Genomic DNA, 25,655 nt, shown 5'->3' on the forward strand with positions numbered 1-25,655 from the left:
TAGAGACTGTCCAGTTTGACCAATGTACATGGCAGAGGGGCATTGCTGGCACAGGATGGTATATATCACATTGGTGGATGTGCAGGTGAACGAGCCTCTGATAGTGTGGCTGATGTGATTAGGCCCTGTGATGGTGTCCCCTGAATAGATATGTGGGCACAGTTGGCAACGGGCTTTGTTGCAAGGATAGGTTCCTGGGCTAGTGGTTCTGTTGTGTGGTATGTGGTTGTTGGTGAGTATTTGCTTCAGGTTGCGGGGCTGTCTGTAAGCAAGGACTGGCCTGTCTCCCAAGATTTGTGAGAGTGTTGGGTCATGCTTCAGGATAGGTTGTAGATCCTTAATAATGCGTTGGAGGGGTTTTAGTTGGGGGCTGAAGGTGACGGCTAGTGGCGTTCTGTTATTTTCTCCCAGTGCTGGCCTCATGCTCCCCCTTCTGCCTTCCCACAGGTTCACCAGTGCCGAGGCGGTGGTGATGGGAGACGTGACCTACGGTGCGTGCTGTGTGGATGATTTCACGGCGAGGGCCCTTGGGGCCGACTTCATGGTGCACTATGGACACAGCTGCCTGGGTACGGACCGGGGCTCTGGCTCCAGTAAAGGGGGATCTGGGGTGTCTGGTTGCTGGTGCCTGGGAGTGTTCTGGGTCAGGGTCAGTACAGAGGGAAAAGCCAGTGTAAAACAGACCAGACTTCCCGCCACTGAACCCCAGGCCCCAGGCTGATCTCCCCCAACCTTCCCAAACCCGAGGCCCCAGGCCGATCCCCCCCAGGCCCGACCCCCAGTCCCCAGGTCGATCCCCGTCCAACCCTCCCAAACCCCAGGCCTATCTCGCCCCAACCCTCCCAAACCCCAAGCCAACCCCACCAGCCCCTGACCCCCCAATCCCCAGGCCGATCCCCACCCAACCCTCCCAAACCCCAGTCCCCAGGCCGACCCTGTCCCCCAACCCTACCAAACCCCAGGCCGATCCCCCCCACACACACACACACTTCCCAAACCCCAGTCCCCAGGCCGATCTCCCCCCAGCCCCTGACCCCCAATCCCGAGGTCGATCCCCCCAAGCCCCTCTCGGAGTCAGTCCCAGGCTTAGTGGAGAGTCCATAACCTCCTGAAGAGGGAATCTCTCTGCTCTGGCCCAGAGCGACTTTGTTGTCTGTTCGGCCACCCAAGCTCCCTGTTCTCTGGACGCGCAATTGATGGACGCGGTTCAGGCTGCATGGGAGGAACCTTTGCTGCTCCCTGCTGCTCTCCACTGCCCCTGCTCTGCGGCTGCGGCCCTCTGGCTCAGAGGCTGTGCCGATGCCTGGCAAAGCCGGGCCATGGGGGCCTGGCAGGCGCTGTGTAGATGCCTGCGAGTGCAGTGCTGGCAATGATGATCCTGTCTCAGGTTCTCTCTCGAGCCCTGTGCCGCAGCAGCCAGGCTGGTGTGTCCAGGAGGCGTTAGGACGGTGAGGGGTCTGTCCTTAGCATGCGCCATGGCGTCCGTGTGGACAAGCATCGGGGTGCTGGCTCCCCAGCAGCTCCTCCTGCGGCAGCCCAGGGACGAGACATCATCCCCGCTGCGCCCTCAGGCCACCTGGGTTGGGGAGCGTGGAGGGCAGGTTGCCGGCCTCACCCACTCCTGAGCCTTAGGAGCGGCGAATGGCAGCCTGGATTCTCTGGGCTCCTCCGGAGCCTCAGCCTGCTCAGCCCTGTCTGGCCTTACCACCGGTCTGCAGCATGGCTGCAAACCCTGCTGTGTGCGGGGCCCCCAGGCTGCTGGGGCCCTGTGGGGAGCCCAGACTTTCAGATCTGAGCTGTGGCTGTCTGTCGCTTGTTCCCATGGGCACTGGGCTGTGGTGCCTGCCAGGAGGCTGTGCTGTGCCCTTGGAGGCACTCGGCCAGCTTGTGAGCTCCCTCTGGCCATGTATTGAACTGGGGCGCCCGCTCTGTGGGGAGGTCGTTGCTGCCCGACAGGCAGGTTCTGTGAACAAGATGGCCAGCTCTGCGCAGCCGAGCTGCAAGCAGCGCCGTGTGCTCCAGGGGCTGGTGGAGGGGCCCGAACCAGCCATGCATGCCGAGTGGAGGAGCTCCCAGCTGGAAAACACCAGTACCACTCACATGGAGACATTTGCCGTAGCCTCTTCTGGACCAGCACCAGCGGGAGGCTCCTGTCACTTTCTCTCGAGTTGGGGAGAGTGGATATGACCCCCCAATGGGATCCAAACGCCTCCCAGGGGAGGGAGAGAGAGGGGGTCACGCCTCCCTCCTGGGCTTCTGCCCTCCATGGCACAGGGACCCCTTGGAGACAGCATTGCCCGGTCAGTCCCACTCCCCACGTCTAGCTCTCTTTGCCCCCCCGCCTGTTGCCAGCCTCACGCTCCCTGCTCATGGTGGCCTTTGCCTCTCTGGTGTTTGGCTTCCATGGTGCAGCACATGGTCTGAGCAGACCCGTCCCCTCCTGCTGCTGCCATAAAGAGTGGTCCTGGTGAGGGGCTGCATGCCCCAGGGCAGTCCCTGGTGTGATGGCGTTACAGCCACTCTCCTGTCATAGGGTCTCAGCACAGGAGTGATCCCTGGGCAGTTCCCGAGGTCCGAGCCAGCCTGCAGCACTGTTCCCTGCTGCATGTGCCAGACACATGGGCCTGGGCGGGTCCTTTAGATACTGAATGCCCAGGCATGGGGCGAAGGCTGCATGGCAGACAAAGGAAGCCTCCAGTCAGCCCTGCCCTGTCCCCGAGGAGCTGTGCTTGGCACCCTGGGCCCTCCGGCTGCTGCTCAGAAAATGCCTTCTCACTTCCTGCTTGGGGGGAAGGGGGAGCTTCCCCACACCTGTGTGTGGGGACGCTCTGCCAGCCCTGTCCCGCTCCTGGGGCCCTGGGTGTTCAGGCTCTGGAACAGTGAGACCACCAGGCCTGCAGTGCCTCGGGCCAGGACAGGGACTGGGGTGGAAATTCACCCGCGGCCTGACCCTGGTGCTCCTGCCCCTTCCCTGCACGGCCTGATACACACTGATCAGTGACCCCTCCCCGGCCCGGCAGGCAGGTCAGTGCTCTCCCCAGGGGACGAGAGGGAAGGGCCGGGGCTCGGGCCGGGTTAGAACCCAAGAGTCCTGAGTCCCTGTCATGTGCCCATTCTCCGTCTCCAGAGACACTGGTACGGGAGGTGCCACACGCAGCCGGGCTCCCTCAGTCCCAGGCACGGGGAGAGGAGTGGGAGGTGCTGTGCTTGTGAGCAGGTGCTGGGGGATCTCGTGGAAGCCAGAGCAGAAGGGAGGGGAAGGAGGGGCTGAAGGAGGCCTAGGGGAGCAGAAGAGGCAGGTCTGGCTGGGGCTGCCCTGCTCTGGGGCCCGTGCTAGCCCTGGTCTGGTGGCAGCGGGGCCGTAAGGGCTGGTTTAAAGGGCAGGCGAGGAGGCGGCTCTGTGCTCCCTAGGCGGAAGGGTACTCTGGATTCAGTTGCCATGGAAACTGCGCTGCTGTCCCAGATGCTGCTAACTTTGAAGTCCACCCAGGGCGGAATCTGCCCAAAAATAACAATAAGGCACTTTGGGTTTTAAGGTGGCTCTGTGGAATTGTTGCCCCAGGTAGTGGAGGGCAGGGCAAGGCTGGGGCGGACGAAGGCATCCCCCAGCCCGGCTCCAGGAGGCCACCTCCTGGCTCGGGGTGGGCGGGCTGTGCAGCCCTTACCCCACTGAGACTGGCCTGGGGCCTGACTGTGTCCCTGCTGACGTGGCCAGAGCGCACCTGCCTGCCTGGGGGCGTGCCGTGTGACCCAGGTGCTTGACCACAAAGAGCTCATGGGACACACACTCCCTGGGCATTTACAGTGGACAGCAGGGCACCCCCGCCCATTGGGCACTTCAGCATCAGTCACCCAGGACCCTCCCTGTGTGTCCCTGGCATCAGCGGGCATGGGGGGGCCTGTCTGTGCTGTCCAGAGGCTCAGGCTCTGTGCCGTGGGAGCTGGGGTCTGGCTGAGTCCTGGAGCCAGTTCTAAGCCCAGTGTCGACTCCTCTGGCTCCCTGGGACCGTCTCCCTCGCTCCCAGACAGTTCTGGAGCCCAGTCCCCACTGGTGGGAGTTCATGCAGGTCAGCCCAGGCACCCTGCCAGGGGTGGGTCTGTCATCTGTCTCTGCATCATGGGCCCCAGATGGAGAAGCCTCCCTGGGGGGTGAATTTACAGGGCATGGAAATGACTTTTAGTAATCACATTTCTTATAGAATATTGCAGGGTTGAAAAGTGAGGGTCCCAACCCACGTCCAGGCGAGTGGCCACAGCTATCAATGTCCATCACTGCACTATAGGAGCGAGGGTCAGAGGGAGACAGGTCAATAGCCTGAGGACATAAGAACTCCTGGTCTGTCCCGACTGCTAGATTAATGAACGGCGAAAAGAGAAGCACTCGGGAGCAGGAGCTCACGCAAAGCTGCTGCCTGCCTGAAGGGACCCCCGGTTGGGTCCCATTTGGGGGACCAGAGTAATATTCCTCCAGGGGCATCTCTCCAGTATGGGTGGGAGCTGCTTTATGCACTGGGCTCTCCTGATGAAGGTCCCCAGCCCTTTCCGGGAAATGCAGCCACTGCTGGCAGGGAGCACTTCTTCCTGGGCAAGCAGCTCTGCACAAGAGCTGAAGGGAAGAGACTGGCTAACACTCTGCCTGATCCGGCCGGTGCTGGGGCAGCTGTGCCAGAGCCCGCACATGTACCAGGCATGGCCGCGACTTGGGAAGTGTGCTGGGGGCCTTTACAACTTCTCCGAAAGGCAGCACCTCTGGGGTCACTCTGATGGGGAGGGGCTCCCCCTCTGCTGAGCTACCAGCCAAATCCTGAGCCAGCCTGGCCCTGCGTGGCAAGATGAGGCCTGTGGTGTTCTGGCTGCAGCCCCGGAGCCGGGGGGCACAAGGTGCCGTGTCTCCCACAGTGGCTCACATGGTGCAGGCCTGCGCGATGCTGCCAGGTGCTGGGCCCGCCCATGGCGGGATTGCCCCGGAGCCTGAGGCAGGGTATGGCGGGACTGCAGGGGAACCGGAGGGGCGTGAGCTACGCCTCCCTGTGCTGCAGCTGCGGCTCTGACTTCCCGGGCCTCAGGGTGGCACTCGGGCCTCAGGCCCTGGAGGTGCGGGGAGGGGCAGGGCAAGGCAGTGGTCTGGTCGCCGCGAGGAGCCAGCGGGGCTGTCTGCAGTGCAGCTTCTGGCCATTCGCCCTGGGTTGCATTCCCCATCGATTGGCCGGCGGCTGCCCTGGCTGTTCTGAGCAGAGCTCCTGTGGTCCGGTGATGCCCGGTAGCAGGCTGGTTACCGTTACAGCGAGCTCTCCCTGGCATTTGTGCCCAGGCCTTTGTGCCATGCCTCGTGCTCTGTGAAGGACAAGGGCACAACTCCCTCTGTGGGCCTGCAGCCCCTCCACAGCCCCCCCAGGAGCAAGTAATTTGGCACTTAGTTGTGCTCAGGTGAACGGCACTGAAATGGGCATGGGGTGCGGCGTTATGGGTCAATGCGGACCCTGGGTTCTTTAATTAGTCACTTAATCGTGGCGACATGGGCTCCTTAGCATGGAGAGTAGTTCTTCCGTTCCCTGGGTGGCTGTTACCCAGAGAGAAATGACCACGTGCTGCTCTCCTTTGCCTGCGGCACGCAGCTCACCATGCTGCCCAGCTGCGTGCTACAAGCCCTGACCTGGCCATGGCGGGCTGGCGCTGCCAGGCCGAGGGACTCGCACATCATCTCCTGGCGAGCTCTGCGACTGGGCCTGGAGCCCTGCCTGCCTGTGAAACGTTCCTCGGTGTAAATAGATGACATGAACAGCACTGACCAGCGCACAGCGAGCCGGGAGCCTCTGCAAATGGGGGCAGGAGCTGCCTGATGGCTTCGGCAAGCCAGTGTGGTGCCGCTGAGGGGGCCGGCCCCTCTCCTTACACAACGGCTGCACGCAGGCCCGGGGGGACGGCTCAGCAGCTGGGCTCAAGCCACTCTCTTGCTGCTTCCCCAGCCGGTGCCTGTGCGTGGGCTGGGAGGTGCTGCAGTAGGGAGGCTCTGCTAGCCGGCTGTGCTGGGGGCAGCCAGCTGACCTCACGCCTCTCTCTCCTTGGCCCTAGTTCCCATTGACGCCACGCAGGGGGTGAAGATGCTCTATGTGTTTGTGGATATCAAGATCGACACGTCCCACTTCGTGGAGACCATCCACTTCAACTTCCCCAAGGGCGCCTGCCTGGCTCTTGTCAGCACCATCCAGTTTGTCTCTGCTTTGCAGGTGAGACAGCTGTGGGGCCTCACGCCAGTAACAACACGGGAGCCCCAGCCCCATGCCGCCTTGCCAGCGGGGGGCTCTTTCATTCCCTGCAAGCAGCTGCCTCCCAGTGCCTGTGAATGCAGATAAGCAACAACTTCCCGGAGCCAGCGCCTGGTGGCTTCCGGGTCACCCTGCTCCAATGCTGGGTCCTCTTCAGGGAGCCATGCCAGAAAATACTGGAGCACTGCCTGGTACCTGCAAACCGTGGGCTCCCAGGGCCAACGGGACTGAGTGGGTTTATAAGGAGCACAGCAGGGACGGTGAACGTCCCGCAATCAACAGCTCACTTGCACGCCTCTCTCCTTGGCAGTTGCATTTGTATCAAGATCCATGTTCAGCCTGGAAATCAGGCAGTTGTGGGGGCCTCCATGCCTGGGTTCTGCAGTGTCAGGGGGTGGGGGCTCCTGTGCTGAGGCTGGGGCCCATGGGCTTGGCACCAGGATGAAGGGAGGGGAGGGGGAAGAACTCGCTCTTTGCAAACCATTTTACCCCGAAGGGCCCTAAAACTGCAGGGTGTGCAGAGACCCGGCCTTCCCTCCCTGCTGGGCTGCAGCCCCCTCCGGGCTGAGCTGCAGAGCACAACGCTGCATGTGGCAGGGCAGGGCGCCTGCCAGAGCCTGTGTCTGTGGGGGGGGGGTGCTGGGCAGGGTGCACCTCTCTGTGGGTGGGGGGTGGGTGGGCAGGGTGCACCTCTCTGTGGGGGGGGGTGCTGGGCAGGGTGCGCACCTCTCTGTGGGGGGGGGGTGCTGGGCAGGGTGCGCACCTCTCTGTGGGGGGGGGTGCTGGGCAGGGTGCGCACCTCTCTGTGGGGGGGGGGGTGCTGGGCAGGGTGCACACCTGTCGGGGGCGGGTGTACACCTGTGTGTCTAGTGGTCTCTCTCTTTCCAGCCTCGGCGATTGCTCAGGGCCGCCGGTTCCCCTCTAATGAGTAGCTGCAATAATATTCTCCTGCCATAATGTTGATCAAGTGCTCTGTACGAACTCTGATCAATGTTTCATGACCGTGCTCCCCCCATGCCGAGGAGCCGGCCCTGTAAATGTCAGGGCAGGCAGCAGAGCACTTGGCATTTTGCTGCGACGCTGGTAGTGGCAGGGGAAGCTCCAGCAGGCGCTGGCAGGTCTGGCTGCGGATTAGCTGCTCCTCGTGAATGGCCAGCTCAGCAGGACGGGAGTGATGAATGAGCCTCTTGAGCCATGTCTGTCTAAACATGGGGTCATTGAAGCATTAAACATTTTCTCTTGTATTTTAATTGATGCGTCTGCTAGTGGCTCCCAGCATCTGGCCCAACGTTCCCTCACCGAGGCAAGGCCACTTCACTCGGCCAGGCGAGTTCTCGCTGCTCTGGCCGGCCACAGCCCTGCCTGGAGGAGACCTCGCCTCTGCCAGACACCCCACCCTCCATCCCAGGGCCCCTCGCCTGTACCCTGGATCCACTCGGAATGCGCTGCCCTCTCCTTTGCCCTGAGCTGGGGGAGCCTGCTGCTGGGGGCTGGCCCGGGCCCAGGCGTTGGGGCCAAGGACACAGAGTCTGAGGGCGGAGGTGTGATGAGACGGCCTGGGAACACCCTGTGCTGCCCTGTGCAGTCAGTCAGGGGCTGTATTCCAAGCACAGACCTCTCTGCCGCTCCGTCCCTCTCCACCTCCCTCGGCCTCTGGGGCAGTTTGTTCTCAGCCCAGCCCACCCCGAAGCCCCATCCTCCACGTTTGGTCTCTGACCCCTTGTCTCTTCCCCACAGGCGGCATCCCAGGTGCTGCGCTCCGAGTATAAGGTCAGCATCCCGCAGTGCAAGCCGCTCTCGCCAGGCGAGATCCTGGGCTGCACATCTCCCCGGCTGGGGCCGGACACAGATGCCATTGTGTAAGTACCAGGGATTATATAGCACTCCTTCATCGCAAACACTTCCCCTTTCTGTTTATATTGCTCTGGTCTCCTTCAGCAGGGGGCGCTGTAGGGAGGAGGGCAGGGGGCTGTGGGGAGAGCTCCTGGCTACAGCAGCCCCGGCCTCTCCCAGCAGGGGGTGCTGTGGGGAGTGGGGCAGGGCACTGGCTGTGTGGGGAGCTCCTGGCTACTCCAGTCCTGCACCTCTCTGCAGGGAGGGGGGACTCTGCTGTCCTTTGGGCTGTGCCACCCATTCTGCCCACAAGATGCCACAGCCCGGCTCATGGAGAGGGTCTCGCTCAGCTGTGGGCCACAGACCAGAGCTCCTGGAAATGGGGGTCTGCCGTGGGGGCCCTGGCTTCCCTATGTTCTGGGTCATGTCCTCTGCCTTTCTGTCCTTTTGCCCGTCACGGCCCCCTCGCACCTCTGCCTTCAGCCCAGCTCTCTGCTTAGCTCTGCCCTCTGCGGGCTGGGAATAGCTACGGGCTGAGCAACACTTCAACAGTGGGTGGTTTTAGGTCCTCTAGGTCAGGCGATACAAAACCTGTGCATAGAGCAGGCCTCTTCCCCCATTTGTACAGCCCCATGCGTGTCGAGGGAGCGACAGAAACCTCGGTGGAGCCTGGGATTGCCTGTGCTCCGGGGGGGATCTGGCAGAGGTGGGTCCCCGTGCTCCAGACCTGGGGGAGACAGGACCCGCCTGACAGGCTCCACACAGAGTGGCTTGCGCTTGTAGCGCAGAAGGAATAATTGAGTCATAGATCAGACTAGATAATAGATGGAAAGGTGGGCAGATAATTGGAGAAGACGAATGGCCAGGCCCCAACATCACAGCACCATTAATTTTATTTAAGGACAGCAAATTAGAGGGAGCACTTCGCTTCCTATCACCTAATTATTTTAGGTAATGGAAATGCTTAATGTACTGTGAATACAGTGAGCTGCAGAATAAATAAATAAACGACCCCACCCAGGGGGAGCCCAGGCAGAGCTGTGCTGGCCGTGCCCTCGGGGGCGGTCCATGTGTAGGCCAGGTGACCCACAGCTCACGCTGCCCCTTGAGCCCGCCTGGGAGCTTGAAGTGGGACAGGGTGGTATCCACCCGCTCGGGTTAGCATGCCCAGTGATTTGAACGGCCTGAGTCAGGGTTGTTGGCCCATTGTGCTGGGAGGAGGGTGACTCTTGGGGTGTAACGGGACATGTTCCTGGAGGCCAGCTTGGTGTGTCTCACCCCAGCCCACTGGGGGATGCTGGCCCTTCAGTGCACGGTGCGTGGGATCCTGCTGACAGTGCAGGCGTGTGGGGTGGGGAGGATCCCTCACACACACCCCGTCATTCCACACTGCTCTCTGGCAGGAGCCCAAGCTGGGCCTGCTGCTCTTCCCCGTTCAAATTCACCTCTGGCGGGCCCCAGCCTCCCTTCCTCCTGCCCGGCCTGGCCCAGCTCCAGGCTCCGCTCTGTTCTGCTGCTCTCTCCCCATAGCCTCGGGAGCACCTGATGCCCGTGCTTGGATCTGACGCCTCAGAGCCAGCTCAGAGCCATTAGACGTTTTCTCAAGAACTCCTGTGACTGAGTGACAGGCCCCTCCAGCTCGCTGTGTTGCAGCTGCCCTAACTCCGGGCTGGCACGGCACTGGGTACATTGCACCAGGGTGGCACGGCAGGGGCTGCTCTGGTGGGTTCTGTAGACACACAGCATGGTGAGAGGCACACAGGCACCGCCCAGAGGGGCTTCCTTTAGCCCAGTTACCAGCTCCAAAGGAGGCAACAAGAACCGTCCCCCCAGGGGACAGCTGAAGAGTGGCATGGCCACATGGTATGGGGGGGACACACGCCATTGGCTTCATTTCCTGAAGAGGGCTTGGCCTTGGAAAGTCTGGGGCACACTGCATAAGGGGGTGTCCCCCACGCCTCCTCAGCCAATGGGCGTCTCAGGCCCTGGCTTGAGGGTTCGGAGCTGTCCAGTAAATCCTCATTCTGCCTAAAGGAACTAGCCATGTAAATGCCTGATTCCTACTGCAGTCCTGCTGAGCTCCTGCTCCCCGTCATGTCTTGTGGCAGTGAGTTCCACAGGTCAATCATGGGTTTCCTTCGATCAGTATTAAATGGGTTTCCTTCCAATTTCCCGCCCTCCCACCCTCTCGGGGAGGGGGATTCAGGCTCCACGCCATGTTCATGTAGGCCGGGGCTTTTCAAGACCAGCCCCCTTCCCTGGCCTCTCCTAGTGATGGAGAGAAGCTCCAGTGGGTGCAGTTGTGGGCTCTTGTTCCATTGCAGATGTGGGTGTCCAGCTGCTGCAGGTGAGTCCCGGCTGTGGCACTGGCTGTTGTACCTGCGTGACTCCACAGGCCCCTTTCTGGGGTGTTATTTTCTTCCGGAGCCCCGCCTCTGGGGCTAACCTTTGCAGACAAATTAGCTTTGATCTTCCAGAATGTCATTCTCCAATTAAGGGCAAAATCTAGTCAAGTTTTACGTCTGAATTCATTTTCCAGGCCCTCACTCCATTAGGGCAGCTGAATGAAAGGCTTTGAAATGTAATTGCTGACTTGAAATCTGATTAGAAATGGAAGCAGAAATGTCTCTAACCAGACGTTGCTATTGAGCAACTCCGAGGTGCACATTGACTCAGCATTGCTCTCTGCTCCGGTCCAGCAGCAGGAATCCATTTTTGGGTGGAGAATGGAGGCCTCTCCTGGCTCCAGCAGGGGGGCGCTCACCCAGGCGGCAGGTGTGGCATGTGCTGGCGGGGAGAGCCCCAGGTGAAGTGGTGGGAATGGAAATCGGGTTGTTTAAAATATGCTCCGGACTCATTTCCCTACCTGTGGTACCCAGGAGACGGGTCAGTGCCCAGGGCTGCAGTCTCCCTTGTGGCCAGGTGCCAGCTGCTGGGTGTACAAGGGGGGGCAGCTTAGCATGGTTGGGGTCTGTTCCCTCTGGAGACCTGGTCTACAATTAAAATTTACGTCAACATAGCTACGTCACTCAGGGCTGTGAAGAATCCACACCCCGAGCACCTAAGCCCCAGTGTGGATGCGTCCATTGAGCTGGCTGCCAGTGCTTAGAAAGGTGGTGTTCCTACAGCGACCGAAAACCCCTGCCATTGGTTTAGGCTGCGTCTACACTCTGGGGTTACAGCACCGCGGCTCTGCTGGCCTGGCCCCGGGAACCTAGCTATGGGCTGGGCCAGGAGTTGTGATGAGGGCCAGCCCCATCGCTGTGCAGGTGGGTGTGTTGCACATGGAGAGGCCTGGCACAGTCACAGCAAACCATTCCCCACCAGTGGAAGCAGGCGCAAAGCCCCGACCTTAACTCGGGGACGCCAGAGCTCGTCCCCCACGCAGGCTCCCAGAGCCACGTCCTCTGGTCTTTCATGGTCTGCAGGTGAGGCTGTTAAAGCAAAGGAGGCAGCGGCCAAGGGCGTTCACCCTGTAAAGGCCGAGGACGCTCCTCAGCCTGCTCACTCCGGGGGCTGTTTGAGCTCCACTTATAAGTCAGCCAAAAGGAGGGTAGCCTGCCCTGCTGTGATGCGCACCAGGGCGGAGCCAGCTGCGTGCGTGGAGGGAGGTTTCTCTGACTGACGCCAGCGTGGGCTGGTTCTCCCCTGCCCACTGGCACCGACGGGTCCCCATGTCGCCTCACAGGCTTGGTTTGCAAGTCCCAGAGGGCCGGGCTGCCTGAACCCAGCCCTGAGTCGGTCGCTTCACCTTCTCCGTGCCTGTTGTGAGCCGCAGGGGCTGGCGTGGGCTCCTGTACCCAGCGCTCAGATGCAGCAGCACTGGGCAGTCAGACCGGGGCTGAACCAAACTCTGGAGTCAGCTGGCTCCTGAGCAGCCTCCCTGAGCTCTTCTCTCCCGGTTACAGGTACCTGGGGGATGGGCGCTTCCACCTGGAGTCTGTCATGATTGCCAACCCCCGAGTTCCTGCCTACAGGTACTGGAGCCAGCCAGGCTGCAGGGGTGGAGGGGAGGGGTCACCAGCATTCACACAGTACGTTGCTGGGGAGGGGATATGGGATTTCCTGGCATGGGCATAGTCAGACACACATAGCTCAGACCCGGCTCCCCTCCCATTTCTAGCTGGGCATCCCGCCTCTCCTTCCCCTGGCTGTCACTCAGACCCGGCTCCCCTCCCATTGGCTTTTGCCTACCCACGCACCCCGTGGGAGCCCGTGGCAGGGATGCTGGGGAACGTTTAACGGTTTTTTAGCTTTGTAATACAATTTGCTGCCAGAGCAGGGGTGGGGAAGCCAGCAGCCAGCTCTCTGCAAACCACCACTGACCCACGGTGCAGCAGGGCTGGGTGAGGAGAGAGGCGGTGGGCCAGAACTTGCTACCAAGAGCAGACCCTGTTCATGGGCTCTCAGGCTCCGTCTCCACTACAGGTTATGTCGTATAACCCGCCCCGAGCAACATACATCACACTGACAAGAGTGCTCGTGTGCACAGAGAGCTCCCGCCAGTGCAGCTGCTGCCGCTTGCGGGGTGCTGTTATGACGCCTGCGGGACGGCTCTCCTGTCGGCAGAGAGCGCTGGGCAGGCAGACAGGGCCTCCGGCAGCTGTTGCTCCTGGGCCTTCACCCTCCAGCTCCCAGCAGCACGGGCTGGCCTCCTCCAGGGTGTTGGGCTCTCAGGTGGACGTGGCTGGCAGAGGAGGCGTCAAACAGGGAGCAAGCACAAGCAGGAGCGGCTCCAGGGCTGAGGGAGAGGTGCAGAGGGGAGCCGGGCTTGATGAGATGAACACCAGCCATTTACTCAGGCTGAATATAAACATTTTGACAAGTACCTGTGAAAGCTCTTTGAGGTGCAGCCATTAAACTCCTCGGCTGCTGCAGGCAGAGGCCATAAAATGTGATGATGAGGCTGCTGAAAGCAGATGAAATATCAGGAGCAAAAGGCTGGCCCATTTTGTGAAATCTGAATTTCTTAGTAGGTCGTTTGTTACTAACGGGAGATGCACGTCAGGTTTATGGGGCTGGGGAAGCTGTTGCAGCCCAAGTGGGATTTGATTAAAATTCTCTTCGTCAAACAAAGCAACAAATCAAAGATTTCTTCATAATTGATGAGGGGGAAGAATGACAGAGCAGGAGGAGAGCGAGTGGCCCGGCCTGCGTGCATGGCAGCCTTTGGCAGGGCTGAAGCCAGGGGCTGAGCAAAGAGGAGCCGGATCTCTGTTCACGCATGCCCTGCTCTGCCCTGTGTTGAGAGCTGGGTCGGAGCGCCACGGGGCCGCTGGCTGGGAGCGTTCTCGAGTGACCCATTCCCACAGCGTCTGGGCTCATTCCCCCTCCAATGCGGGTGGTAGGAAGGGCTCAGTCTTACACCACAGGACCTGCTGGGTCTAATGAACCGTCCCTGCAGGCTCCTGTATCTGAGCCAGGCCAGAGGGCACCTCCCCCAGATGGTCCTCACCTGGCAGGGAGAGGCTGGCCTGAGGTGGCTGTCGCAGTGCGGGGGACACCATGTTGTGGCACCTCCAGGGGTCCTGTCAGCCCTAGCAGGTGGCATCAGGAGAGCAAAGAGCCCTGGCCTTGCCCCACCTGGCTTCTCAGGCCGGGAGCTGAGTCGTGGGAGCCGTCAGCGCTGTTAGAGGGAGAGGGGGGTTGGCAGGGCGGTGGGTGTGTGCTGCCCCCCATGGGGTGTGGAGGAGGGACAGTTAGCCGGTACCCCGCTCCTCCCAGCATGCGGTCAGAGGGGAGCCCAGTGACCTGTGACTGACGGGAATGGCAGTGGTGTGGGGCTGCCTGCAGAGAGCTCTCATCTCAGAGCAGTGAGGAACCTGTGCTTGTGTCCAGGCCACTCCCTGCCAGAACAGGGGCTCGGCCCCCTCCCTGCAGAGAGACCCCACCCAGAATGTCGTGTCCGTGGTGGGCAGCTGTGAGTGCAGCGCCCTGGCGGTCCCGATCCCCCCAGGGTCTGAACTGCTGGGCCCGGCCAGCCGGGCCTGCTCTCAGCTCTGTGTCTTCTGCGCAGATACGACCCCTACAGCAAAGTCTTCTCCAGGGAGCACTACGCCCATGAGCGCATGCGGCATGCCCGGCAGGAGGCCATCCACACCGCTGCCCGCGCCCGGAGCTGGGGACTCATTCTCGGGACCCTGGGGCGCCAGGGCTCCACCTCCGTCCTGCAGGTACCTCTAGAGACATGCCTGTCCCGCAGCCAGCTTGGCCTGGGGAGGCAGATCCCCCGAAGGGCTCAATTAAGCATGCTTCGCTGCGCCCCAGGAGCAGGGAAAGAGAAACTGGCTTTTTCTCTGAATCCATCACCCCTTCTGGGACCTGCAGCTGCCCCCTCTTCCCTGCTGTCCACGAGCCACCTCTGCCCCACTCGGGACCACGTGTTGGGGTCTGCAGCACTCCCCCCTCCCCTGAGCTTGCTGCTGACCTGGCACTTGCCTGGCTGCACCTCCCATGTGGCTGGCTGCATGGATGAGTGGCTGCCCATCATCCCCCTGGCCTCACTGTGCAGTGGGGCAAGGAGGGGATCTCGCCTGGCCAGTGACTGGCCTTGTGGCCCTGGCTCATGCCCATTGATCACCATCAAACAGGATTTCTTCAGCTCGGGAGCAGAGCTGGCAGGACAATTAGCAGGAGATGAGAGGGAGCCAGTGCCGAGGCCTCATTAAATGGGCCCCTCGCAGGAGAGAGCCGGCCCCGCGAGCCCCACGCTGGCCGCACAGCAATTAATTCTCAGCTATTTTTAGTTTAGTGACGTGAACTTGGGATTGGTTTTGCTTCCCCTGTCCTGGCCCAGTGCCAAGGGCCAGGCAGGGCTGGGGCTCTGCAGTGCCGCATCCTTGCTGAGTTCAAGGCCTGGCAGCAGCTCCCTGAGCCTAGGGCTCCCACCCCCTGCCCTCCCCTTTGTCCCACTGCTGCCCCGTCCTGGCCTCATCCATGTCCCCCCGTTCCCTGCCCGACGCGTCCCAGCACGCCCGGGACAGCACGTATCTGCTCCACAGCTGGCTACGGCCGCAGGGACGTGATGGGAGAGAGGCACCTGGGTGCACCCCCCACATCTCCACGTGCAGCCTGGGGTCACACCCAGAGCGCTGCTCCCCCCAGAGCTTCCATCACACGGGAGACAAATGGGGGGTTCACTCGAGTCCAAGGCACAAAACCGCCCCCGGCTTGGCACAGCACGGCAAGCAGGCTGCTCTTGGGCCGGCGGGGGAGCTGCAAGGCTAGGCTAGCCGGGGGTGCTGGGGTCAGAGGGGAGGTGCATCAGCACTGCGGGGGCAGCTTGGTAGGGGGCAGTGCTGAAGTAACTGTGGGAGCCAGGGGGTTGCTCTGGGTCAGGGCCTGACATGGGGGGTGCTCTGGGTCGGGGGACAGGGCACTGCAGTGCTGGGGAGGGGGAGCGTGTACAGCCCTGTGCCTGGCTCAGCTCTCGGCCTGCTCCCTCGGCGCTGGCTTGTAGCTGCTCCCTGTGGGCCAGTGCAGCCAGAGCAGCTGCAGGCTTCGCTGAGCCCTTCAGCTGAGGATGCCGGGAAGAGCAGACCTGGGGCCTGCAGGAGCTCGAGCTCTCGCACGTCAAGACAGATGATGATGCTGCCAGCGGCTTCTCCCTGGCTGCTGTGGCAAAGGGCCATGATGGCCAGAAGGCAGGACAGAGGCATCTTGGGGGTGGCTGGGATGGGATGGGATGGATGGAGGGGAGCCTGCCGCAGGCAGCGGAGGAGAAGGCTGCTGCTACGAGAACCGATTGTTGTCACTGAACAGTAATTACTTCATTAGGGTCCACTGCAAGCGCTGAGGGTGGAGCTGAGTGAAGCTGCCGTTTGGGGCTGATGGGGTCTGGGCTCCAGCTGCTGGAGATGTGCTCCCTATGTGCTGTATGGGGGCTGTTCCTAGGAACTGACAGTCCCGTGCAGAGAGGCCAGAGACTGGCTGGGCTCTGGGAAAGAGCCCCGGGAGGGACAGCGCGTCTTGCTCCTTTGCTGGGCAGAGAGAAGCCCCCTCTCTGGGGCTCCAGATGGGGCTCAGGTGGGACCGCTCCAGCCTCCGGTCTAATGGGCTCCGTCCCATCCCCCAGTAGCTCTCCCTGCTGCAGCGGCGAGCTCTGAAGGGACTGGGGGCTTCCAGATCCTTATGGTATTGACTACCCCACCCCACTCCCCATCCCAGGGGTCAGACCCCCATACTCCCAAGGCCCTTCCCTGTTGTACTGGGCAGCCCCTCCCCTGCTCATTGCACCCCTTTGCTCTGGCAGGGCCTTGCCCAGCATACCTGTTCCTGTCAGGGGCAGCAGAGGCTGGATTGCCCACGTTCCCCACCTACCTGATGGGCATTGCCGCACGGGGCCTCCTGAGCTCCGGGCACGCTGGGCTGAGCTGGGGTTCTCCTAACGCTCCCTCTGTCTCGTTCCCCACAGCACCTGGAGGCGCGGCTCCAAGCCCTGGGCCTCCCGTTCGTCAGGGTGCTGCTCTCGGAGATCTTCCCTAGCAAGCTGCAGCTGTTCCCCAATGTGGACGCGTGAGTGTGGGCCTGTGTCTGACCTGTCCCCTCTGTGCTCTGTTCCCCCGGGTCCTCTGGATCCTCTCAGCTGGCCTCCTCCCGCAGCCTGCATCACATCCCCTGCTCCTGCGCCGTCCCAGGGGATCCCTCGCTCCCCGTCTCTGCTGGACCCTGCTCTCTGGTGCGGGTGAACCCTCCTCAACCCTGAGCCCTGGCTGTCTCCTCTGCTGCAGGAGGAGAATAAGAACCCTGCACCTGCCCTTCCCAAGGCAGGTCCAGTCTGGCCCTCTGCACGGGGGAGGCGGGCCCGGGCCGGAGTCCTCGTGCAGGTGCACACATGTAAGAGGTGCTGTCCTTCACGTGTGCCAGATGTCCAGAGTATTCCCCCGTCCTTCCATGGGGCCGGCTGGGCAGACCCCCGGTGCCAGTCTTCACCCCAGGCTGGCGCGGCCCCCTGCACAGGGTGGCTGGGCGTGATGGTCTCGTGCGAGGCCCCTGTGGCCTGCTGAGGCGCTCTCTGGGTCAGTGGCTCGTTGGCACATCTCCCTGCGGGAGCTTGGAGGCAGGCGCACTCTGCGGTGTGTCAGGCTCCTCCCTGCTGTGGGGCCCTCAGGGACTGGGAATGGGCTTCATTTACATCCAGTCTCTTGTTTACTGTACGAGCAGGAGTCTCTCCCAGGGGGCCGCGGGGCAGGAGGGGAGCTGGGGGCAGGGGTGAGTCCCAGGGATCTCAGTAGGGCGCTGGAGCACCGGGGCCTTAGCCTCGACTCCAGGACGTTGGAGCGTCGCTCCCTGGTGTCACCCAGATCCAGGGACTTGTCCTGGCACAGGTGCAGCGTCAGCAGAGCCGGCCCCAGGCATAAGCAGCCCAAGCACTTGCTCAGGGCCCCAACCAACTCGGGGGGGCCCCCTGTCGCTTCTTATGATGTGCTGTGGGGGCCCCCAATGGGCCCGCTCCTCCTGTCTGTCAGTCCCCCAGCACAGCCCCAGCTGCGGGAGTGGGGCGCAGGCCCTGTGGAAATGCTCTGGTTAGTGTCAGCAGAGAGCTCAGCTCTGGCTGCGGGAGACTCCTGGCCAGTGGCTTGGGTGGCTGCGGCATAGAGCCTGGGCAGGAAGCCCGAGGCCCCGCCCGCCCCAGCGGGCCCAGCTGCCCCCCACATCCCCTGCAGCTATGGCGCTGAGGAGTGGCGAGATACCAAGCATGCGCTCCAGTGAGGTCTGGCACATGTATGTGTGTGTGTCCCCCACCCCAGTAGCTGGAGATGCCTGGCTGGGATCAGAGGGGCGAGCCCCCGGGACTCAAGCAGGCCCCCCAGCTCTGGGATCCCATGAAGTAAAAGGGGAGAGCCCTCTGGGTTCCTGTGGCCATGAGCCCCTCCCCGTGCCCCAGTTCAGCAAGACGTATTCATGTGGAGCCACCCACCCTGCTCCCAGCATGGCCTGTCTTGGAGCACCCGCCCGCTGCATTCTATGGGGCAGGCTCTGCATTCGTCAGTCCTCCCCGGGGTCATCTTCGCTGCATTGCTATTCTCCAGGGCTTGTCCAGGCACCGCCCCGTCCTCTCCCACGCGAGTGTCTGCAGAGGCCCCCCTCGCCTTGCAATGGGCCCTGGCGTGGCTGCAGAAGCAGGTCACCCCCTTTCTCCTGGCTGTGGGCCCCAGGGTTAGCGACCTGCAGGGAATGAGCACCACTGCCCAGAGAGAGGTGCCTGCGAATCTCCCTCCTTTGCTCTGTGGCCTCTGTAGTTTCAGAGCTCCCTTGTGTCCGCCAGGCCCCTCTTCCTCCCTCTGCCCTGAACAGCCAAGCCCCTGGCCCTGGCAGCAGCACCTCAGACGTGGGGGTGGCCACTAAAGGTCCCCAAAGCCTCCAGCTTTGCTGCTACTTGGGGCGCAACGTAACGCCCTCCCCAGCGAATGCGGCCTACGCCCTCACACACACTGGGGATTTGTTCGCCCGAGGGAGCTGAGAGGGTCTGAGAGGGACCCTCGCTGGGGGAGACCAAGCTATGCCAGCAACGACAATGCTCACAGGTGACCCCCATCCCTGCTGCACTGTTCCGAGCCCCTGGAATCACCGGGCAGCGTATGAGCAAGTCTCCCATTGCTGCTGCGCGAGGCCCTGCCCAGCGGGTTGGCGGGAGGGAGCAGACCCTGGCTGCAGCTCTGGCCTGAACTAAATGGGTAACATGGCTTCTGTGCTTCCCTTCCAGGTGGGTGCAGGTGGCTTGTCCCCGGCTCTCCATTGACTGGGGAGGAGCCTTCAGCAAGCCACTGCTCACACCCTATGAGGTAAGAAGTTCTCGGCACCCTGTCTCGCCTTGGCAGAGGTGGGACAGGGACTCACCCCGGTGCCCAGCACTGCAGGGAGTGGAGTCAGTGGACCCCGACAGACAAGGCTCAGGGGCCAGCATGGACATTCCCTTGGCTGAACTTGTTCCATAGCACAGATCAGCTGCACCCCAGCCCAGCCCAGCCCAGCCCGGCCAGCCCCAAGCTCCCCAAATGCCTCCTGCTCCTCCCCCAACTGCCTGGCCCATGGCAGGTGAGCTGGGGGAAGGCAGAGGCTCCAGGAGCCGGGCACAGGCAAATAACAGCATGGGAAATTTGTGCCTGGTTGTGACTAAGCCACCCCTATCAGTGCAGACAGGGACTAAGGGGCCAGCAGCACATTATTTTAGGGAAGATTGATGGACACGTTTGTAATTCTCTGCCTGGTCTGCGTGTCCCATCGGGTGAGAGGGCCAGTCACAGCCACCCGCCACACCACACGGAGTGCTGCAGGGTCGTTCTCCATGTGCTCCCAGTCGTCTCTGCTCCCCCCACCACGTCAGAGCGAGCACCTGGATTGTTCCTAATGCTCTGTCATGATTTAATATGCAGTGCAGCCCCAGTGCTGCGAGCTTCCCCACAGCAATGCCCAGCCAGGGACGCCAGCGCTGCGAGCTTCCCCACAGCAGTGCCCTCTTAGTACCAAGCACCTCAGAAAGCTGCAGACTCTGATTGGAGTTTAATGCTCCTAGCCATTATGCTAAGTCATTAAAGTGCATGTGTGGAGCAGTCTGAGCCTCCGGCACCTGCTGAGAGAGGCTGGTACACTGGTCGCTTCTCCATGCGACTCCCCTGTGTGCTGGGTCCCTTGTTGTGGTGACATGACTTTGCACCCACAGGCTGCTGTGGCTCTGAAGGAAATCGAGTGGCAGCAGACTTACCCCATGGATTTCTACGCCGGCCAGTCCCTGGGGCCCTGGACAGTCAACCATGCCAGCCACCAGTCCCAGAGGGGCACCAGCCAGCCCACGCAGGTAAGGGACCTGCAATGGGGTTGCAAGGAAGAAGGGTCCCTGGGGCGACACAAGCTCTCACAAGCTTCCTCCTGACCCATTTCTCTTAGGATGATGCTGGGGAACATGGCCACAAACCTGACCCAGCCAAGGCCTTGGCTCCTCCTGAGCCTCACCCCTCCCCTTTCACCCTAGGCCAGGGATCAGCAACCTTTGGCATGTGGCCCGTGGGCTGAGGGATGTGCTGGCCTCCACTTCCCGCAGCCCCCATTGGCCTGGACTGGCAAACCGCAGCCAGTGGGAGCTGCGATCGGCCGAACCTGCATACACTGCAGGTAAACAAACCGGCCTGGCCCGCCAGTGGATTTCCCCGACGGGCCCGCACCAAAAGCTGCCGATCCCTGCCGTAGGCAGTCAGGAGGCCTGCTGCTGTGCACAGGAGAAACACCCTGTGCTGCCTGCACCTGGCCACCAGAAGGCACCAGAGGACTGCAGGTGCTCAGAGCGCCGCACACAACAGGTACAGACAAAGCCAGGAGCAGGAGGGAGCTGGGCCCTGGCCCTGCACTTTCCCTTCTCTGTCCCCAGGTGGTGCCCCAGTACTCCCTAGGGATGGAGGGGACAGTGCCAGAGCCCTGGACAACGAGACTCTGGGGGAGGGATAGCTCAGTGGTTTGAGCATTGGCCTGCTAAACCCAGGGTGGTGAGTTCAATCCTTGAGGGGGCCACTTAGGGATCGGGGCAAAAAGTGGGGATTGGTCCTGCTTTGAGCAGGGTCGTGGACTAGATGACCTCCTGAGGTCCCTTCCAACCCTGGTATTCTATGATTCTGTGAGATACCAGCCCTTGGGACAGGTTTAATTCCTGCTTCTCTGGGTTTCGGGTTTTCCTGTTGGCGAAGGAAGCCACCCCTCAGCCTGTGCTGCGATGTGTGCGGAGAGCACCACCCAGTGGCTGGTGATAATGAAATGCTTGGCACTGGTCCAGCACTCAGCAGCCGGATCTGCCCCCATCCCTTGCCCTCCCCATTGGCCTGGAAAGGGGCACAGACTTTCACCTAAGGTCATGTGGCAAATGGACCCAGGACTTCCAGCCTCAAGCTCCAAATCCAAAGCCCATTCCAGTGCTGGCCCCATGCTGCAGCTGTGTGTGTCAGAGGGAGTCTGTGGCAGGGATGCTGAGCAGCTTTCCTTGCTGTGGCTTCCCAAGAGGTCAGCTCCCTCTGGGGTGGAGCAGGCCTGGCAGAGTCCTCTGGGGTCATTGCTGAGCCAGCTCACCCCACTAGTCAATGCTCCCGCTCCCCACCATGTGTGGCAGAGTTGGATGCTCTCTGGGGTAGGCTCAGACCAGGGCTCCCCACTCTCGCTGGGTATGTCACAATACCCCAGCACAAGGAGCTGGTGTCTAGAGGACTTTCTGGGAAGTGATTTAAGGGGCCAGCAGGACTGGAGTGGCTATGAGAAGCAGCAGTCTTCTCTGATCTGTATCGGCTGTTCCCGCTGAGATATGGGACTGGGAGCAGGCACTCCTCTGAGTTATTGTAGCTGTTTCTGTAACAAGTGGCAGCTGCTCAGTGCCTGTCTGGAGTGTGATAAGCAGAAGCAGCACAAAGGGCTGTGTCACAGCCTGTCACTTGTTCACCGTAGGGCAATGCAGGAGCATTTATTGGTGTCATCTGCCTAGGAAATGAGAGGGGAGGCTTAGCGTGCCCATAAATCCACTCTGGGAACACGACTTCCAGTACTTGAGCTTTCTGCAGGGGATGGAAAGGAGACCAAGATAACCTAATAGGGGCCACAAGGGGAGTGGGGCAGGTGTGTTTCAAGGGCAGCAGCTGGGACTAGGGAGCAGGCATGGTGATAGGATGGTACTGGCAGAATCCTGGGGTTGGATGCTCTTCTGAATGGTCTCTCTCTCTCTCGGCCATAGAAGAAGCTGCCTGAACCTTTGGTACCAGTGGATGCTGGTGTGGGGAAGCAATGCACCGACTGCAGCTGTCAAGACAAGGCCCCAGTGCAGCCACAGCACCCCTGAACCCCCAAGCCATGGGGATATTGGCAGGTACAGCCCTGCAGTTACCAGCCTGGAAAAAAGCGCACCCAGCTTTGCTCTCAGGAAGGGCTGTCTCTGACTTCAGAGCTGGTGAAAGGGGCCAGTTCAACAGCCCTGTAGATTGATTGACTGGCACCCAGAGTAGGCAGTGGCAGGGCCCCTCTCACACTGCCCTGGGAAACCATCTCTCAGTGGCTGGCCCATTCAGCCCGAAGTGTCTCCACGGAGGCTGCCTGAAAGGACCAGCTGTAGCAGTGGTTACTGTGATAGGGACTGTTCCCTGGGCACTGGACCGAGATCCCCCCATTGAGGAACAGCTGTGCCCAGACCATGATTAATTTGCATTGAAATGCCCTGTGTGTACAACAGAGAGGTGGAAATGGTGCACGCCAAGGCCCTTAAACTCTGCTGGGTTTCGGATGTAGTCTCACTAACTGGGGATGTTTAGAAGCACAAAGTTGAGAACAGTGCTGAGGTTCCGATTGCACCCTGTCTGCTGTCTGGGGAAGATTGATTTTACGCCAACACACTGCTGTGTTCCCCTCGGTGCCTCAGCCCCCGTGTACAGACATCAAGGCTCAGTCTGGGGGTGGCAGTGAACTCTGACTTACATACTGTGGTTACCTTGATAAATTTGCCAGTTGCAGTGGAGGGACAGATTCTTTATCAGTTTGTGTTTCACCTTCCGTAGTTTGCAAAATCCTCTTTGAAACTTGGAAATAAAGTGTCCTCCAGCCCCAGAGGCCTTTGACATGTGGGCAGATGTGGACTCTCCTCCCGGGGCCTTGGTTCTACTCACAGAGCAGCCTTCACATGCTATTACTAGTGCCTGCCCAGTGTTGCTCCTGATTACATGGACATAAAGGAGAAGAGAAACAAGCCCTGTGTCTCTGCCAGAGCCGATGTTAACTTGCCTCTTTTGCTTGGTTGTCTTTGCTCTGTCACCAGTGGCATTGCTCGGGGGAGCAGAGGGAGATAAATGGTGCAGGGGCAAGGGATGGAGAGGGGCTCACAGAAGAGGGGGACAGGGCAGGCCCTGTAAACGTACTGGCTTTCAAAAAAAAAATTACTGTAGGGAATCCAGATGTCAATGTTGTGTAGCTGCCCCTCTATACGAACCCACAGCCCCTGGCTATCCCGCCATGGGCCTCTGCACAGCTCTGCTGGTGCCCCTCAGTCCTGACCCACAGCCCCCCGCTACCCCGCCCTGGGCTTTGCCAGGCCCCATCGCTACGGATCCACAGCCCCCCGCTACCCCGTCATGGGCTTTGCCAGTCCCCCTTGCTCCAGACCCGCAGCCCCCCGCTACCCCGCCGTGGGCTTTGCCAGTCCCCCTCACTCTGGACCACAGCCCCCCGCTACCCCGCCGTGGGCGTTGCCAGTCCCCCTCGCTCCAGACCTGCAGCCCCCCGCTACCCCGCCGTGGGCTTTGCCAGTCCCCCTCACTCTGGACCACAGCCCCCCGCTACCCCGTCATGGGCTTTGCCAGTCCCCCTCGCTCCAGACCCGCAGCCCCCCGCTACCCCGTCATGGGCTTTGCCAGTCCCCCTCGCTCCAGACCTGCAGCCCCCCGCTACCCCGTCATGGGCTTTGCCAGTCCCCCTTGCTCCAGACCCGCAGCCCCCCGCTACCCCGCCGTGGGCGTTGCCAGGCCCCCTCGCTCCGCACCCGCGGCCCCCAGCCTGCCCCTGCCCCACGGCTCTTCTGCCCCGCCTGGTGCCCGGAGCTAGGCCCTGCCCCAGGGCTGACAGCCCGGGGGGGTCATGGCTTGTGCTGCTCCGGGGGAGCCCGCCGCGCCGCCAACAGGGTCCTGGGGCCGCGGGGCGGGGCGGGGCGGGGCCGGGCCCCCAGCCAGGGGGGGCGGGGCGGGGCGGGGGCCCTGAGAACAATGCGGGCTCGGCCTCGACCTGGCGCGGGGGGCGGGGGGCGGGGCGGGGCTGGGGGCTCCTGTCCCAGGCCTGACAGCCCAGCGGGACCCCCCCGGCTCCGCTCTTCAGCACCCGCTGGCCAATGAAAACCCGCATTCGGCTCCATGGCAACGCTAGTTCCGCCCCGAGCTAGGGGCAGAGGCGTTTCCGGCAGGCGGGGCTGCCGTATTTTCCTGTTTGAAAGCCGGATATCCGGTTTCGGTGACCGCCATGTCTGGGGGGAAGCCGCCGCCGCTGCGGCTGCTGGGTCTCCATGGCTACGGCCAGAACCAGCGCAGCTTCCACGCGCGGACCGGGGCGCTGCGCAAAGCGCTGCGGGGCCGCGCGGAGCTGGTGACCCTGAGCGCGCCCCACCCGGCGGGGCCGGGGCCCGAGCCCGAGCCCGGGGTCGCGGCGGGGCCCGGGGACCGGCTCGCCGGCTGCGGGGTTCCCGGGCCGGGCGGCCCCGGCGCCCGCTGCTCTCCGTCCCCGCAGGACGCCGATCCCCGCTGCTGGTGGTTCCCCAGGCCTCGGGAGGGGGCGCTCGGGGCCCGCGAGGAAGCCGCCCCTTGCCAGGGGCTGGAGGAGTCCCTGGAAGCCGTGGCCGGGGCCTTCGCGGCCCACGGGCCCTTCGACGGGCTGCTGGGCTTCAGCCAGGGCGCGGCTCTGGTGGCCCGTGTGTGCGCCCTGAAGCAGCGCGGGGACGCGCGGTTCCCGTTCCAGTTCGCCGTTCTGGTCGCCGGCTTCGAGAGCAGCGGCGACCGGGAGCCCATCGCCGTGCCCTCGCTCCACGTCCTGGGCGACGCGGACCGGGTCATCCCCCCAGCGCGGAGCAGAGAGCTGGCTGCCCGCTTCGTTGATCCCGCAGTCCTTACCCACCCGGGGGGACACTTCGTTCCTGCCTCTGCGCCCCAGAAGAGAGCCTATCTTGAGTTCCTGGCGAAGTTTTTGAAATAGAAGAGGCGGGACCTGCCCTTGGGCGTGGAGGGAGGAGAGCAAAGGAGCTCTGTTTACTTAGATGACCCAAGAGAAAGTTGAGGTGATGCGATCAGTCCACCAGTACCTACTGGGGGAGAAGATTTCTGATTAGCAGAGGGCTCTTTAATCTAGCAGGTAAATTATAATAAGATCCAGTGATTAGAAGCTGAAGCCAGACAAATGAACGTTAGAAATAAGGCACATTTTTAACACAGTAACAACCATTGGACCATTTTACCTCGGGTTGTGGCGGATTCTCTGGCACATGGAATCTAAATCAATACTAGATGGCTTTATAAACAAAACTCTTGAAGCCAGAGGTTTGATGCGGGAATCACTGGTTGAAATTCAATGTTTTGTGTTATGCTGGAGGACAAACTAAATGGTCAGACTATTTCTGGTGTTAAAAATCTACAACTCTTATCATGGGTCTTATAGCATAGAAGATGTGAGGACAGGTGGAGTTCGGTCACAGGAGATGCATGTTTGGTGATATAATCCATAATAAATGGAACTCCAGTTGAGCTGTCATCCATGTGTCTGCATAGGCTCCAAAGGTCTCTATGTTCTCCTGCCACTTGGATGGGCTAAGGACGGGGCATTTGCTGCCTCACTTCAGATACAGAATTTCTTTGGAGAAATAACGCAGGAGAATATTAAATCCTCCCTGCCTTCGCTCTTTACATCTTTCCCATCTTCTGCAATCTCATTTTGTAGAGCATCAAAGCACTAGCATGAGGAGCCTTGTAATGGAAAGGCCACACAAGTCTGTGATGTAGTTTTTTCTTGTGGTCTCTATGGAGACTTCTCTGGCTGCTCTGAGACACAGAATGAGAGGTTGGT

At 61.4% G+C, this 25,655-nt stretch overlaps 2 protein-coding genes across 9 annotated transcripts in view; both read left to right on the plus strand.

The window, feature by feature from the left end:
* Nucleotides 1–22,836, plus strand: part of DPH1 (diphthamide biosynthesis 1) — a 53,770-nt gene extending 30,934 nt beyond the window's left edge. For 6 of the 8 annotated variants that reach the window (XM_073316118.1, XM_078849223.1, XM_073316119.1 and 3 more), the window contains 9 exons: nt 448–569; nt 6,073–6,227; nt 8,004–8,125; nt 12,008–12,076; nt 14,116–14,272; nt 16,513–16,613; nt 18,805–18,883; nt 19,762–19,896; nt 21,805–22,836. In XM_073316118.1, coding sequence (XP_073172219.1) covers nt 448–569; nt 6,073–6,227; nt 8,004–8,125; nt 12,008–12,076; nt 14,116–14,272; nt 16,513–16,613; nt 18,805–18,883; nt 19,762–19,896; nt 21,805–21,909 — 1,045 coding nt within the window. In that variant the 3' untranslated portion in view covers nt 21,910–22,836. The remainder of the gene's footprint in view (nt 1–447; nt 570–6,072; nt 6,228–8,003; nt 8,126–12,007; nt 12,077–14,115; nt 14,273–16,512; nt 16,614–18,804; nt 18,884–19,761; nt 19,897–21,804) is intronic. The other 2 variants (XM_078849220.1, XM_078849221.1) reach the window with 2 other exon arrangements.
* Nucleotides 22,837–23,932: 1,096 nt separating this feature from the next.
* On the plus strand, nt 23,933–25,336 carry OVCA2 (OVCA2 serine hydrolase domain containing). Its single transcript, XM_073315114.2, has one exon. The coding sequence runs from the start codon at nt 24,066–24,068 to the stop codon at nt 24,789–24,791; it is 726 nt and encodes a 241-aa protein (XP_073171215.2). The 5' UTR covers nt 23,933–24,065; the 3' UTR covers nt 24,792–25,336.
* The last annotated feature ends 319 nt before the right edge of the window (nt 25,337–25,655 follow it).

This window comes from Lepidochelys kempii, chromosome 17 (genome assembly GCF_965140285.1).
Source record: "Lepidochelys kempii isolate rLepKem1 chromosome 17, rLepKem1.hap1, whole genome shotgun sequence".
NCBI classification, from domain to species: Eukaryota; Metazoa; Chordata; order Testudines; family Cheloniidae; genus Lepidochelys; species Lepidochelys kempii.

Coding starts and splice junctions, on each gene's coding strand:
- OVCA2 (XM_073315114.2), top strand. CDS start 24,066: ATGTCTGGGGGGAAGCCGCCGCCGCTGCGGCTGCTGGGTCTCCATGGC.